Source organism: Trichechus manatus, unplaced genomic scaffold (assembly GCF_000243295.1).
Source record: "Trichechus manatus latirostris isolate Lorelei unplaced genomic scaffold, TriManLat1.0 scaffold00008, whole genome shotgun sequence".
NCBI classification, from domain to species: Eukaryota; Metazoa; Chordata; class Mammalia; order Sirenia; family Trichechidae; genus Trichechus; species Trichechus manatus.
Window position 1 is genome coordinate 29,430,824 of NW_004443944.1, and position 15,050 is coordinate 29,445,873.

At 42.7% G+C, this 15,050-nt stretch overlaps 1 protein-coding gene across 4 annotated transcripts in view; it reads left to right on the forward strand.

Annotated features, from left to right (window-relative positions):
• Nucleotides 1-15,050, forward strand: part of PIGU (phosphatidylinositol glycan anchor biosynthesis class U) — a 104,819-nt gene that overhangs the window by 71,486 nt on the left and 18,283 nt on the right. For all 4 annotated transcript variants that reach the window (XM_023725183.1, XM_023725172.1, XM_023725181.1 and 1 more), the window contains 3 exons: nt 5,652-5,806; nt 7,464-7,607; nt 10,381-10,505. In XM_023725183.1, the coding sequence (XP_023580951.1) occupies nt 5,652-5,806; nt 7,464-7,607; nt 10,381-10,505 (424 nt within the window). The remainder of the gene's footprint in view (nt 1-5,651; nt 5,807-7,463; nt 7,608-10,380; nt 10,506-15,050) is intronic.

Sequence of the window (15,050 nt, forward strand, 5' to 3'; positions counted from 1 at the left end):
TGTTTGCTTGATATATTTTTTTCCATCCTTTGAGTTTTAGTTTGTTTGTGTCTTTAAGTCTAAGGTGTGTCTCTTGTAGGCAGCATATAGATGGATTGTGTTTTTTTTAAATCCATTCTGCCACTCTCTATGTCTCTTTATTGGTTCATTTAGTCCATTTACATTCAGTGTAATTATTGGTAGGTATGAGTTTAGTGCTGTCATTTTGATGTCTTTTTTTGTATGTTGATCATTTCTTTGTTCCACTTAATTTTCTGTGCCGAATCGTTTTTCTTCATGTATTTTCTTTTCATCTTTTTCATTGTTGTTGATTTTGTATTTGCTGAGTCTATATATTTTTCTTGTTTTTTATTTTGATGTGTAGGATTGTTAGTTTCCTTTGTGGTTACCTTAATATTTACTCCTATTTTTCTAAGTTTATACCAGTCTGTTATTTCTTTATATCGCCCTGATATCCTCTCCATATGAAAAATCTATGTCTACATTTTTTAGTCCCCCCTTTTATAAATGTTATCTTTTACATATTGACATCTCTGTTTCCCTATTTTGAGTGTTTTAGCTTTGATTTATTTTTATGACTTCTCTGCGTGGGTTGATATCTGGTTGCTCTGTCCTGCATTCTAGTGTTGGATTATTATCTGATGTTATTGATTTTCTAACCGGAGGACTTCCTTTAGTATTTCTTGTAATTTTGGTTTGGTTTTTGCAGATTGCCTAAACTTCTGTTTGTCTGGAAATGCCCTAATTTTGCCATCATATTTGAGAGACAGTTTTACCAGATACATAATTCTTGGTTGGCAGTCTTTTCTTTCAGGGCTTTTTATATGTCATCCCATTGCCTTCTTGCCTGCATGGTTTCTGCTGAGTAGTCTGAGCTTATTCTTATTGACTCTTCTTTGTAGGTGACTTTTTGTTTATCCATAGCCGCTCTTAAAATTCTTTCTGTGTCTTCGGTTTTAGCAAGTTTGATTGTAATATGTCTTGGTGACTTTCTTTTGTGATGTACCTTATGTGAGGTTCGATGAGCTTCTTGGATAGACATCTTCCCATCTTTCACGATATCAGGGAAGTTTTCTGCCAACAAATCTTCAACAATTCTCCCTGTATTTTCTGTTATCCTGCCCCCAACCCCCCGTTCTGGTACTCTAGTCACTCATAGGTTATTCCTCTGGATAGAATCCCACATAATTCTTGGGGTTTCTTCATTTTTTAAAAATTCTTTTATCTGTTTTTTCCTCAAATAAGTTGGTGTCAAGTGCTTTATCTTCAGTCTCACTAATTCTGAGTTTCATTGCCTCAGTTTTGCTCCTGTGACTTTCTATTGAGTTGTCTAATTCTGAAATTTAATTGTTAATCTTCTGAATTTCTGATTACTGTCTCTCTATGGATTCTTGCAGCCTCTTCAATTTGTCATTATGCTGTTCTCTAATCTTCTTAAGTTTCTCTATTGCTAGGTCTACATTTTGCATGATCTCCTTCCTGATCTCTTGAAGAGTTCTGTATGTTAATATTTTGTATTCTGTCTCTGGTAATTCCAAGAAATTATCTTACTCTGGAAGATTCCTTGATTCTTTATTTTGAGAGCTTCCTGAAGCCTTCATGATCTGCATCCTTACTTGATTTGTTATTGACTGTTATCCCTGAGCCATCAATAATTTATTATATGTATTTATTTTATGCTTGCTTACTGTGTCCTAGCTTCTTGTTTTGTTTTGTTTTGATATGCAAAAATAGGCTACTCATGTGAGCTAGTCCAATCACTGGTGCCCCTGAAGCTCCAATATCCTGCCAGTAAGTGGCCAGACCTGCCACTAAGTATGTGAGCCCAGGAGTCCGCCCACTCCTCCTTTATGGATTTAGCTCAGGTGTCTAGGTAGTCGGCCACCAAATTCGTGGTGCAGGCTCTCACCTACAGTCGTAGACAGGCATGGGTGATTGGTGTAGGTGTAGACTTCCGGCTGTAGCAGGGGGGTTGCATGCTGAGCAAGACAGGGGGCCGATGGCCGCCCCCGAGTGTCCGGGAGAAAAGCTTGTCCCTGTTCCCTAGGGTGCTTATGTGGATGGGTTTTGCATCTGGACTAAGAGCACCCAGTGCTGTTGGCCGTAAGGACTGGGGGCACCACTTTTTCTTGGGCCCCTGTCGCAGGTGGCTAGGTGGTGTGGGTGGAGCCACCAGTCCTCAGGCCCCTGATGTGGGTAGGTGAAGACCCTGCTTAATGGGTAGAGCAGTGTCAAATGTCAGGAACCTGTCACTTCACAGCTGAAAACAGTTGAAGTTAGACTTCAGGTATATACCTTGTTGTACTGCGGTAATGCGGGCCTATGCCTTTGAAATGGGCCTACAGAAGTCTATGCAGGGGGAGAGGCATTCAGAGTCTGTGGACCCCTTATGCCTGTGCCTTGGCAAGGGGTCTGTGCCTACCCTGAGTTCATGACTTAGGGGAGCCGACAGATTATTTTTTCCCGTTTGTTAATTTGTTCACTCTCCAAGGCCGGGAGAAAGGCTCAGGGCATGTGATAGGTCCTACATCTGGCCCAGGGGACTCGGCAGTTGCTGAAGCCGGTCCCGGACCTAGTGCAGAGCAGGGAGCAGGGAGATAAATGGGAGAGAGGTTTTTCCCAAAGAGGGGTGTTTTTGATCTGTGTGGTAGGCCAGATGCAAATACTTATCTTGCGTCGATCGAGGGCTGCTTCTCATTGGTTCTGGATGGCCGAGTAGACTCTCTGCTGCTGGGTCTCTTCCAGTGTGGAAATCGTGTCCCAAGAGCCACTGCTTGCCTGTCTTACTGTGCAGCACGAGCTGATCTGGCCTGAAGGGCTTAGGCTCTCGCCGGGTCAGGTCTGGAAGCTCCTCACTGCTTCTGAACCGTCTCTCCCTCCCCCTGCCACTCAGTCCGATTCCTCAACTTTACGTTTGATGTTCAGGGCTCCTATATTGTCATATATAATCGATTGACTTGTTTTTTCAGGCCTTATTGTAAGAGGGACCACTGGAAGCATCTGGCTACTCTGCCATCTTGGCCCCGCCCCTGTTTCTAATATCTTAAGATGAATGTTTAGCTTATTTATTTTCAGCCTTTCTTCTATTCAAAGATAAGTTTCTAAGGCTGTATTTTTTCCTTCAGAGTACTGTTTTATCTACATTACACAAATAGTGTGATGTGAGATATTTTCTTAACTGTTAATTTCTAACATTAAAATTTTTTATTATCATTTCTTCTTTAACCCTGGTTATTTGAAAAAATGTTTTAAAAATTCCTAATGTGTTTTCAGGTTATCTTTTTATTAATGGTTTCTATTAATTGCATTCTGATGCAAGAATGGGTTTGTGTGATAGAGATTCTTTGAAGTTTGTTGATATTACTTTATTGCCTGAGGTATGGAAAACAGTAATTTTTAAATAAATGTCCCATATATGCTTGAAATGAATGCGTATTTTCCAATTGTTAGGTGCACTGTTCTCTGTAAGTATATTATGTACTATAAGAACTTATGAGACCAAATTTAAGTGTGCTATTCATATTTTCTGTTTGATTCTGATTTTTGCCTCTTTGATCCATTCAGTTATTAGAAAAATGTGTTAAAATCCCCCACTGATGATGGATTTGTCTAGTTTTCTTTTGTAGTTCTGTCCATTTTTGTTTTACATACTTTGAGGCTATTCTATTAGGTGCATACAAGTTGAGAATTATTATATCTTTCTGATGACTTGAACCTTTTATCATTATTGGATGAGCATCTATTTTATCTGGTCTATTTTATCTGGTAACAGTATAACTAAACTAGCTTTCTTTTGGTTAGTGTTTACTTGGTATATATCTTTTTCAATCTTTTGATTTTCAGCTTTTCTGTGTCTTATTCTTTAAGGTGTATCTCTTGTAAATAGCATATAGCTATATAGCTGATTTTTTTCTGACAGTTTTATGATTATTAATTACAGAGTTTGGCTCATTTACATTGATTATGATATATTTGAATCTGTTACTGTTTTCTTACTTTTTTTGTATCTCTTATTTTTATTTTCCTTTAGAACAAATTCTATATTATTTCCCTTCCCCAGCATCTTATTTTTTTTAGGAGAAAATTTAAATGGAGAAAAGATACAGAAAATAGTATAATAAACACCCGTATGTCTACTATCCAGAGTAAACAAATATTAAGATTTTTGATCATATTGCTTCTTATTTGCTTTTGTTATGTTTAATAAAATATTATAAAGTTGAAGTTTCTTAGGTTCCCCAATCCTGTTTCCCTCTCTCCTTCCCAGAAGGCTAGTACTATCATAGGTTTGTTTTATATCCTCTTAATCCATATTTTTATACTTTTACCATACATATTTGTATCTGTAAATAATACATAGTATTGTTTTATATAATTTCAAATATTAAATAAATGTTTTCATATTATATGAATTGTTTGGCACCTTCCTATTTTAACTAACCCTATTGTTTTGTGATCTAGCCATGTTGATGCATACAAGCCCCCTTGCTCTGGAGTCAATTCCTGCTTATAGCAACCTTATAGGACAGAATAGAACTGCCTGTAGGGTTTCCAATGCTTTAATCAAAGGGAAGCAGTCTACCACATCTTCCTCTTGTGGAGCAGCTTGTGGGTTTGTACCACTGACCTTTTCGTTAGGAGCTGAGTGCTTAACCACTGTGCCACCAACGCTCATTGTTGACACATATAGATGGAGCTTATTCATTTACCCTGCTGAGTAGTACTATTATATGATTATACCACAGTTTATTTCTTTGTTCCTCTATTGGAGGTCTTTTTTTTTCTTTTTTCATATTCATAGCTAATGTTTATTGAAAACATATTACTATATGCTAGGTACTGTGCAAATCTTGAAAAAAAATTTTTATTGTGGTAAAATATATATAACAAAACATTTGCTATTTTAACCATTTTTAAATGTACAATTCAGTGACATTAATTATATTCACAGTGTTGTGCAAGCATCACCACTATTTCCAAAATTTTTTCATCACCACATACAGAAACTCAGCAGTAACTCCCCATTTCCCCCTCCTCCCAACCCCTGATAATCACTGTCAGCTTTGGTTTCCATGCAGTTGCCTGTTTTGGATACTTCATATAAGTGGGATCACAATATTTGTCCTTTTGTGTCTTACTTATTTCACTCAGCATAATGAGAGACTTTTTTTTTTTTTTAATTCCAAACAGTGGTGCAAAGAATATCCTTTCATTTATATCTTGTGCAACATGTCTCCAGGACACATACCTAGAAATGATATTACATACTAAGTCGGAGGTCAGAGGATATGCACTTTTAATGCCTTTTTTAAAACAATGGTTAAGTGTTTAACTGCTAACTGAAAGGTTGGCGGTTCAAACTCATCCAGTGGCAATCTGTTTCCATACAGCTAAGAAAACCCTATAGGGCAGTTCTACTGTGTCACATGGGGTTACTATGAGTCAGAATTGACCAACAGCACCCAACAACAATCTTTGTTATTTAAAATATTATCGAAGTAAATCTAGAGATAAAGACCACAGCAAAATTGTAAGGCTGTGTGTCAAAACCATGGCATGGTTTTGCAGGAGGGTTCTTAAAGTTTAAGCTGATTACTTACTGCTGTCTATCCTTGAAGTCCCTAAACGCACTGCTTTGCCTTCTCTCCTAGCGGCAGTACATACCAGTGAAAATCAAGAGCAAAGCCTTCTGGATCTTTTCTTGGGAGTATGCCATGATGTATGTGGGAAGCCTAGTGGTAATTGTTTGCCTATCATTCTTCCTTCTCAGCTCCTGGGATTTCATCCCTGCAGTCTATGGCTTCATGTAAGTAATCACCTTGTTGGAAAATTCTGGAAGCTAATTTGTTGTTCATATCTCCAGCTGAAATCAGAGGGAGGGAAACCAGGGAGCATCTAGAGCAGTGGTTCTCAAACTTTAATGTGCATCAGAGTTATCTGCAGGGCTTGTTAAAACACATTGCTGGACCTCATCCCCAGAGGTTCTAATTTAGTAAGTCTGGGTTGGGGACTAAGAATTTACATTTCTAACAGGTTTTCAGGTGATGCTGATTCTGCTGGTCCAGGGTACACAGGTTGAGAACCACTGATCTAGAGCACATCTTTGATCTAGTGGGATTAAAGAGCACCTTCTAGGAATATCCAGAACAACTACCAGCCTCCGACTGGAAGATTTTGGTTCAATCTCAAACAGGATTGGATATATTTCTGTACTGCAAGAGGGTCTCTCCTAAGTTTTAAATAAAGCAACCTCACATGTTTCAAACCTTTGGAGAAAACCCAAATGAGTTTGCAGTACTGTAGGCTCGCCTGAGTGTATATTCATGAATTCTGCAAGCATTTCCAAATACTCTTTATGGGGTACTGAGGGCAGTGGTCCCTGGCCAAGCCTTGAGGAGCTCTTAGCCCAGTGGGTGATAGATACTTAAACCTGTCAGGGCAGGGAAAACTTTCTGGAGCAGCAGAACTTCCACTGGGGATTCTGGATGGTTTATTGGCTAAATCCTGGCTGAGCATTCACAAATCACTTAGTAACCTTCCGCTCTTTAAGCTCTGCCTTGGATAGGAGTTTGTAATGGCTGGTGAAAAGCTTTGCCTGGCTTTCTGCTGAACTATAGATTGGTGTTCTTTGCCTCATTTCACAGAAAAGGAAATGTCATTACAGTAAGAGGCAAAGACTTATCCTGGGTGGAGGGCTTGGTCAGTGAAATCTGACCACAAGCCATAGCCCATCTCTCCCTCTCCATGCCCTATTTGTTACCTTTTTTTTTTTTTTTAATTGTGAGTTAAGATTAGTTTGAATGTAAACTTTTAGAAGAGCTAGAATTTTAGCCAATCTTTGTCTGATTTAACCAGACAAAGTTTTCCAGTGAAACCCTAATTTCTCAGATGAGGTCTGGGACTCTCGCGATCCCAGCCAGAACCTGCTGATGGCTCCTCAGGTCCTTGGCAGTCTCACTGCAATCCCAGCACTCAAGTCTTCTGGCTCCTGCTGTGGGATGTGTAGCAAGAACAGTGAGGAGCAGGGTCTTTGAGCTTGTTCCTCTAGGCATGTCTTTGGACTGACCAAAATAGATATTATTTATTTAAAACCCATTCCTCCTTCGTTAAAACACTGAGTATCTCCTGATTTTAAACTTATGTCTTATATGGTAAAAGAGGGATTGATCTCTTGATTTCTAGGATGTGTCCCTTCCCTCATTTCAGATCTTTGATGCATGCCAGAGATTGGCACAAGTTAACATTTTTGGCAGGGTTATCATTCTCTGTGTCTCTGCCCCTTGATTTTTTTAATTGTCCATACTCAGGGTACCTGGAGAGTCCCTCACATTCTAATATCTGTAGGGACAGAGTCATCCTTGGCTGCACAACAGTGACCAGAGTCTTTAGGAGAAAATAAGGTCTAAGCAGATCATTTATAACTTTGCTGTCTTTTTTCTCTCCCTTTGTTTTCTTAATTCCAGACTTTCTGTTCCAGATCTCACTCCAAACATTGGTCTTTTCTGGTACTTCTTTGCAGAGATGTTTGAGCACTTCAGCCTCTTTTTTGTGTGCGTGTTTCAGATCAACGTCTTCTTCTACACCATCCCCTTAGCCATAAAGCTAAAGTAAGTGATGGGACCTGCTTTTTGCACAGGGTCCTCACCCTTACCCCCTTGTAGCCTTATAGGTTCCCTTCGAACTGGAAACATCGGTTATCAGGTTCATGCTATCTTTGCCCAAAGAACCTTGCCCTCAGTCACCTCAGGTACCAGTGGCCATAGCTACCAATCTAGAGTCACATGAGTATAGGCTGCAGGGAAGGTACGTTGGAGCCCAGACATTGTCCCTGGCCTCAGTTTGAGGCACTTGAGCTTGCATTGCTGCTGATGCTTCAGTTTAGTCAGACTGGCCGTTTTGATAAGAGCAGGGAGTGGGGGATGTCTTTGGAAAAAGTGGATCTGGTTGGGTGTCGTCCATCAGCTCAGTGACAGGTTGTCCACGGGGACATCAGGATGTATTAGTTGGGAGACTGACCATCTGCAGCTCTGATCAGTTTCCCTCAAAAGGGTTTGTCTGTGGAGCTCTCTTCTGCAGTGCAAGAGAGCTAATGTGTGTGAGCATTACTCCATCCCAGGTATCTTTCTAGGCTCTCTGAAAACGTAATCATAGCTAACCCTTCCAGCAACTCTTAGAGGTAGGTATTACATAATTATCATCTTTCCCATTTTATAGTTGAGAAAACTGATGCTCAGAGAGGTGAAATGATTTTCCCAGTGTCACACACTAGTAAGCGAAGGAGTTGGTATTCCAACCCAGGTTTGTCTGCCTCCAGACTCTATGCTCATTCTCCTGCACCATGCCAACTCCTGAGAGAGATCAGACTGTAGTAGCCCCCAGAAATGCTTCTGTTATCCTACCTTTAGAAAAGGGAAAACGGGCACAAACAGATACAGATATACATGGATGGTCCAGGGAACCTGGAGAAAAGTTTGATTTTGATTTCAAGAGCTTCAGTTCTCTGCTGTAACCCTCCTGCCATTCTCTATGGCCAGTGCACCAATGCACATGATTCCCCTTTTGGTAAAGCCCAGAGCTGATGTTTCTTTCCCAGGAAACAGCTGTGGCCTAGCATCTGTTAGAAAACCACGTTTCCTTGGCCTGGCAGCCTTGCCCAGCCCAGCTCTCTAGCTATCTGTGGTCCACCTTCCCTGCCCGTGTTCTGGTCAGGCTTAGTCACTGGGCTGAGAGAAGCAGGGAGCCCAGAGTACCTTTCCTCACATCTGGGCAGTTCTCCAGCATCTTTTATTGTCTCTGTGTGACAAACCACAGAAGGTACCTGGGTAGACAATCACAATACCATCATGTGACTCCCTCAGGCCAGAAGCTATGAAGATACCTGATCTTCCCCACTGCTGGCTCCTCTACCTGGATATGAACCTCCAACTAAACTCTGCAGCCCCTTGCAGTTTTTGCTTCCACTGCCAGCTTTGTGGGAGAAGGACCCTGCAGGCCACCTCTACCCCTGTGCAGTGTTGCAGGAGGTTCTAGTTGCAATGTTTTTTGTGAGCGCATTTTCACCGGCCTTTCCGTAGAAATGATGCAGCTGTTAACCAGCTTCCTGAAAAGCCTAAAGCCTATGACTTGGACTGTCTTCATGAAGATATTGAAAAAGTTCACTGAGCTAAGTGGACTCTTCTTAGAAGCTATAGGACTGTGGGACTGCCAAGCTGAGTTTCTGAGGCATTTGCTGTATAGCAGTGCTGGAGTGTTTAGGGTGTGTACATGTTTGTTTCCACATCTCAGATTTACACCCACTGAGTCACTCTGACCTTTGACCCAAAGACAAGAATGTCATTAACCTCTGAAGAAAATCCTCATGAGCTGGGCATCCAGGTACTGTGCATTGTAGGCCACATGCATGTGTTGTAGGTGTAGCTGAGGAGGGTGCTAGGTCTGGCCTCTTTCTGTTTGCTTCCTTTCTGTACTTGGCCAGAGCTCAGGGGCGCACTGGAGATTGAGCCCCTCCCCCCCCGACCAGAGCTGTGAAGTGTATTAAGCACTCAGGAAAACAGTATTGGTGGTGGTTAGGAGGCAAACAACTCCATCGCTTACTGACTTCCTTAGTCAACTCACTCAACTTCTCTGAACCTCAGTTTCCTCATCTGTAATGTGTAGGTGATGGTATTACCTACCTTCAGGGATAGTTGAGGTGTTGTAAAAATCACACGAGATGATCAAGAAAAAGAGCCCAGCACAGAACTTAGCACAGAGTGAATGTTCAGGAAATGGTCGCCATTGCTATCACTGATTAGCAGTTTAAGGTAACAAAAACTTCAGTTCCAGTCCTTAAGAGTTGAAAAGCTGCATGCACTCTCAGTTATCCTCTGGAAAGGAGATCATCATTGCTAAGGGTCTGCCAGTCTCACTGACCATATCGTCAGAGTAAAAGGCATCAGCAGGAGGTACTTCCTGCTCTGGGTCCAGCTGTCAGAGGGGCCTCTGGTAAGGGAGGCTGCCTAATTGTAATTACTCTGACCAACAGTCATTTAAGCCTAATAATAAGTATCGCTGACTTCATTTGTTTTCCTCCTAGGTGGCTTCTGGGGGAAGGCCTGGAGCTGGTTGCGGGGGTGGGGGGGTGGTGTGGATTGATGGAAAATGTTTCTGGGGGCTGTGTCTATAGCATTTGCTAGGCCTTCCTCACCACCTCTGAGCATTCCTGGGTCCCTGCAGTTTTCTGCTCTGCCACTCAAGCCAGGCACCTTTCCTTGTGGGTAACAGAACCAGCCCCTGCCTAAAGTCCCCTGGGAAGTGTTTTTGGGTTCGAGGATTGGGGCCAGGCATCTCTGGGGTGAGCTTGGTCCCTTACTGATCTCTGTCTTCCCTGCTCTTCCCCAGGGAGCACCCCTTCTTCTTCATGTTCATCCAGATTGCTGTCATCTCCATCTTCAAGTCATACCCAACAGTGGGGGATGTGGCACTCTACATGGCCTTCTTCCCTGTGTGGAACCATCTCTACAGATGTAAGTATTCCCACCTCTAACCCCCTTGTGGGAGATTTCTGTCAGCCTGGCCCCTGGATGAGACAGCTGGGGAACAGGAATTTCTAGGCATTTATTGGGCATCTGCTATGCCAGCAGCACCGAGAGAGGCCAGTGACATGAGACACAATATCTGCCCCCTAGGTGCTTATGGGCCACTGATAATAATAAAAATAACTACCATTTATTGAGCACTACTGTGTACCTGGCCACTGTGGCTCTAAGAGTGTTAACATTTGCTCATTTTATCTTCCCACCAGCCTTATGAGGAAAGAATCTCTGTTGCAGGTGAGGTAAGGAAAGGTAGAGCCACTTGTTCAAAGTCACATGGCCGTTAAGTGGAAAGGCTAGGATTGGAATCCAGATTTATGAGTCTCTAGCCAGCACTGTCCAGTAGAACTTTACGTGATGATAGAAATTTCCCATACCTGCATGTCCAGTAGGGTAGACACTAGTGACTGAGGAATGGAATTTTAAATTTTATTTAACTTCAATTAATTTAAATTTAAGAGGCCACATGTGGCTAGTGGCTGCTGTTTTGGATAGTGTAACTCTAAACCTTAAAAGTACAACTCCGGACCCCAACGCTGCACCCAGATGTTCTGAGAAGACAAATGGCCAACACTAGACTTCTGCCCACTGCAAATACCTCCTTAAGCTCTAACCATCCCTTCCTCAGAAGATGGCTTAGCGGTGATCTAGCTGTGCTATCCAGGCCCCCAGTGTTCCCTCAGTAGGCTCTTAGTACTCTGTGGTAGGTTATTTTCAGCGTTTGTGGATTCCCTTAGGTCAAGAGTCATGACTCATTCACCTCTTTATTCCTAGCACCCAGGATTAACCTGACACACAGTAAGAATTCGGCAGATGTTTGTGGAGTGGGTTTTAAAACCTCCATAATAAAGAGGCAGTGTCAGTGAGCCAACACTTGATTCTCAAAAATAAAACAGGGAAGGGAGTTGCTGAACTTTCTTTGCTTACTGTGGGTGCACAGCAAGGTGTCACAAGTGAACACAGGCATGCATGCTTCGGAGGAAGTGAGTCTTTGTTGTTGTTTTGGTGCTGTCTGGGCGTCAACCAGGAAGTGAAACTGACCAGCTGCCAGCAAGAAACCTACCTGTAAGAGTGGGCCTCTGAGTGAAGGTAAACAGCTGAGTGGGCAGGCCAAGCCAAGGCTGCTCTTGCAGGTGGTGGCCTGGTGGGGCAGTGACCCATCTGGCCTGACTGGAAGGAGGAAGTGGCACTTGTCACCTGTGACATTGTCACTGCACAGACAAGAATCACGTGGTCCAGCAGGCCTCAGAGTCAGCTTGTGGTCCCTCAGCAGAGTAGCCAGTGACAAATTACAAGGCCACCACAAACGTGGGCATACCCCAGTTTGTGATGGAGTGGGTCTTGGGGACATTGATCCCCTTTTCCCAAAAGTAGAATTTTTTTTTTCCTGAGCTTGTCTGTCCCACATAGGGTACTCTCTATCCCTGGGGTTAATGTCTTTCATTCCATATTGCTGAACACAATCTGAAGCTAGACTGACTTGAATCTGAATCCTGACTTTCCCATTACTAACTATGGTCCATAGGTAAACCATTTAACCTTTCAGCCTCAGTTTTTTCATCTGTCAAATGGGAAGAATATCTTCCATGGGTATTTTGAGTTTGAGAAAGAATATATGTCTAGGGTCTTAAAAGCTTGTGAGCAGCCATCTAAGATCCAACTAATGGTTTCTGCCCATCTGGAGTAAAGGAGAGTGAAGAAGACCAAAGACTCAAAGGAGCAATTAGTCCAAAGGATTAATGGACCACATGCAGCACAGCCTACATGACCCCAAGACCAGAAGAACTAGATGGTGCCCGGCTACCACTACCGACCACTCTCTGACCAGGATCACGATAGAGGGTCTCAGACAGAGCAGGAGAAAAATATAGAACAAAAAATCAAATTCATAAAAAAAGACCAGACTTACTGGCCTGATAGAGACTGAAGGAACCCCCAAGGCTATGACCTTAAGTCACCCCTCTGGCTTGAACTGCATCCGTTCTCGGAAACCACCTTTCAGCCAAGCAATAGATAGGCCTATAAAATAAGCAATAACACCTGAAAAGAATGTTCTCAGTAGAACAAACAATTATAGGCACCAGAAGGGCAACATTTGCCCGAATGTAACGAGAAGGCAGGAATGGGTAGGAAAACAGAGGAAAGGTAACAGAGAACCCAGGGTAGAAATGGGGAGAGTGTTGACACAGTGTGGCGAATGCAACCGGTGTCGTGGAACACTTTATGTACAGTTTATTGAATGGGAAACTAATTTGCTCTGTAAACTTTCACCTAAAACACAATAAAATTTTTTTTTTTTTAAAAAGAATATATGTAAATAGCACTGCTTATTATCATCAGTAATAATTATGCAGGGAGGGTCTTTTGCATGGTTCCATGATCAAAGCTTCAGGCTTGGTAGCCATCAGAGTCACTGGAATAAACATATTTTCAGAACTTGAAATAAGCTATTTTATGTCCTCAGGGACGATGAGGCACAGAGAATAAGGATGAGCTTTCTGGAAATCTGGATGATCTAATAGATGCTGTTGCTGGCTGGCTGGGCAAGCAGTTTACGGGCTCTGCTTAGCTGAAGCTCAGCAGAGGGTGGTGGCTGCCACCCCTCCTGCCCAGCTCCTGAGGCAGGGATACTCATGCTTGGAGTCCTTCTTGGGGGCATGACAATTGTGAGTCATTATGTTCAGCTAGGAGTGTCTTCAGCCCTTGTCCTTTGGACCTGTGAGTGGAGACTTTGAGACATCTTTAATTCTAGGTTGAATAGAGTCAGAATTTTAATGTGGCTAGAAATTTAAACATTAGTTGCCAGTGCTAACATGCCTGATCTAACATTCACCTTTCTGTTGTCCTGTCCTGGTCAGTGGGGAATAGAGGAGGAACGTGGATCCCTTTCTGAGTGAAGGCTCCAGACACCGGACTCTGTTGCTTGGGGATGGGATGAGTCATACAGACACAATTGCGGCATTAGGGAACAGCCTGCTGGTAAAGCAGTGCCAGCCTGCACTGGTCCAGTGAAAAGAGTCATTTACCAAAGGGCTGGATCTTTCTTGGCATGTTTTGATTTCCTTTTACTAACTTGTATAGAGAGTAACGAATATTGATAAATACGCATATAAGTTATAAAGAATAACAATACAATTAATTCCCATGTACCTAGCACCTAGAAACCCTGGTGGTGTAGTGATTAAGTGCTACAGCTGCTAACCAAAAGGCTGGCATTTCGAATCCACCAGGCGCTCCTTGGAAACTCTGGGGCAGTTCTACTCTGTCCTGTAGGGTTGCTATGAGTCGGAATTGACTCGACAGCAGCGGGTTTGGTTTTGGTTAGCACCTAGTTTAAGAAAGGGAACATCACCATGGCCTTTGAAGTCCCCAAATCCCCCCTGTGCTCCTCCTGATGGGACCAGTTTCTTTAAACAAAATTTTATTTCTGAATGCCTGAGGCTCAGAAAGAAGGTGACTTACCTGAAGTCCCACTGTTTGTCATAGTGGAGCCAGAGACTGGATAAGCCACCGAATGGGTGAAGTGGGGAATCTGACTGCATCTGGCCTAGCAGGTCTGATGAAGGGTGAATCCTTTGATCTCGTTAGACCCTGGTCTTCTCTGACATCGCTGACACCTTCTGGTGCGTGGAACAAGCTGTCCTGTGCCTCAGGTCCCCAGCTCCATCTGCTCTGGCATACAGCTTTAATCCTCTGACCTGTCAGCCAGCAAAAGTGGAAGTGGCTCCCAGTTCCTGCAAAGGTCGCTGCAGGCCAGGAGCCAGCTGGATGCTGGTGACATTTCCCCTAAGCACAGGGGAATATGTCTTTACTGCTCTCACTGATTGCACCCAGGAGCTGCATGGGAACCTCTCTCAGTCTCTTTGCACTTGGTCACCCTCCTGTCACCCCATCTGAAATCCAGAGTGGCTGGAGGCATGGAATAAAGACTGTCAGGCTACAAGAGTTTAATTTTAGGAATAGTGTATATCCTTTTCAGCAGACTAATTTCCAGGGGACAGAAAAAAACACTGAAGAATGTAAATAGTGATGTTGGAGAGGAGAAATGTTAAATAGCTTTATTTTCCTTTTTTGGGGTTGTAATGTTGTTTAATAATAATAATTATTATTATTCTCAGTGCAAACATCCCTTTTCTCAGACTTGTTAGTCCTGGGAGTAGAGGAAGAGGCTGCCCTTGGAGGTCTCAGGAAGGCTTGAGTCATGGCTCCGACCTCTCAGCTTTGAAATCCCAGAATTGTAGAAATTCCAGGCTAGAAAAGAGGACCTTGGAAGCCCTCCAGGCCAGTGCTCCTAAATTTTGGGATTTCACAGACCACTAAAATTCAAAAAACATCTGGAGGGATGACAGAGTTGCCAACTTTTCATTGTGCTGAAGACATTAAAACAACTACCAGCCACTCATCTCCATTTCATAAAAGAAACGACTTTTTAACAATAGCAACAAAGAGACACTTGTTATTTCACAGTAAAGAAGG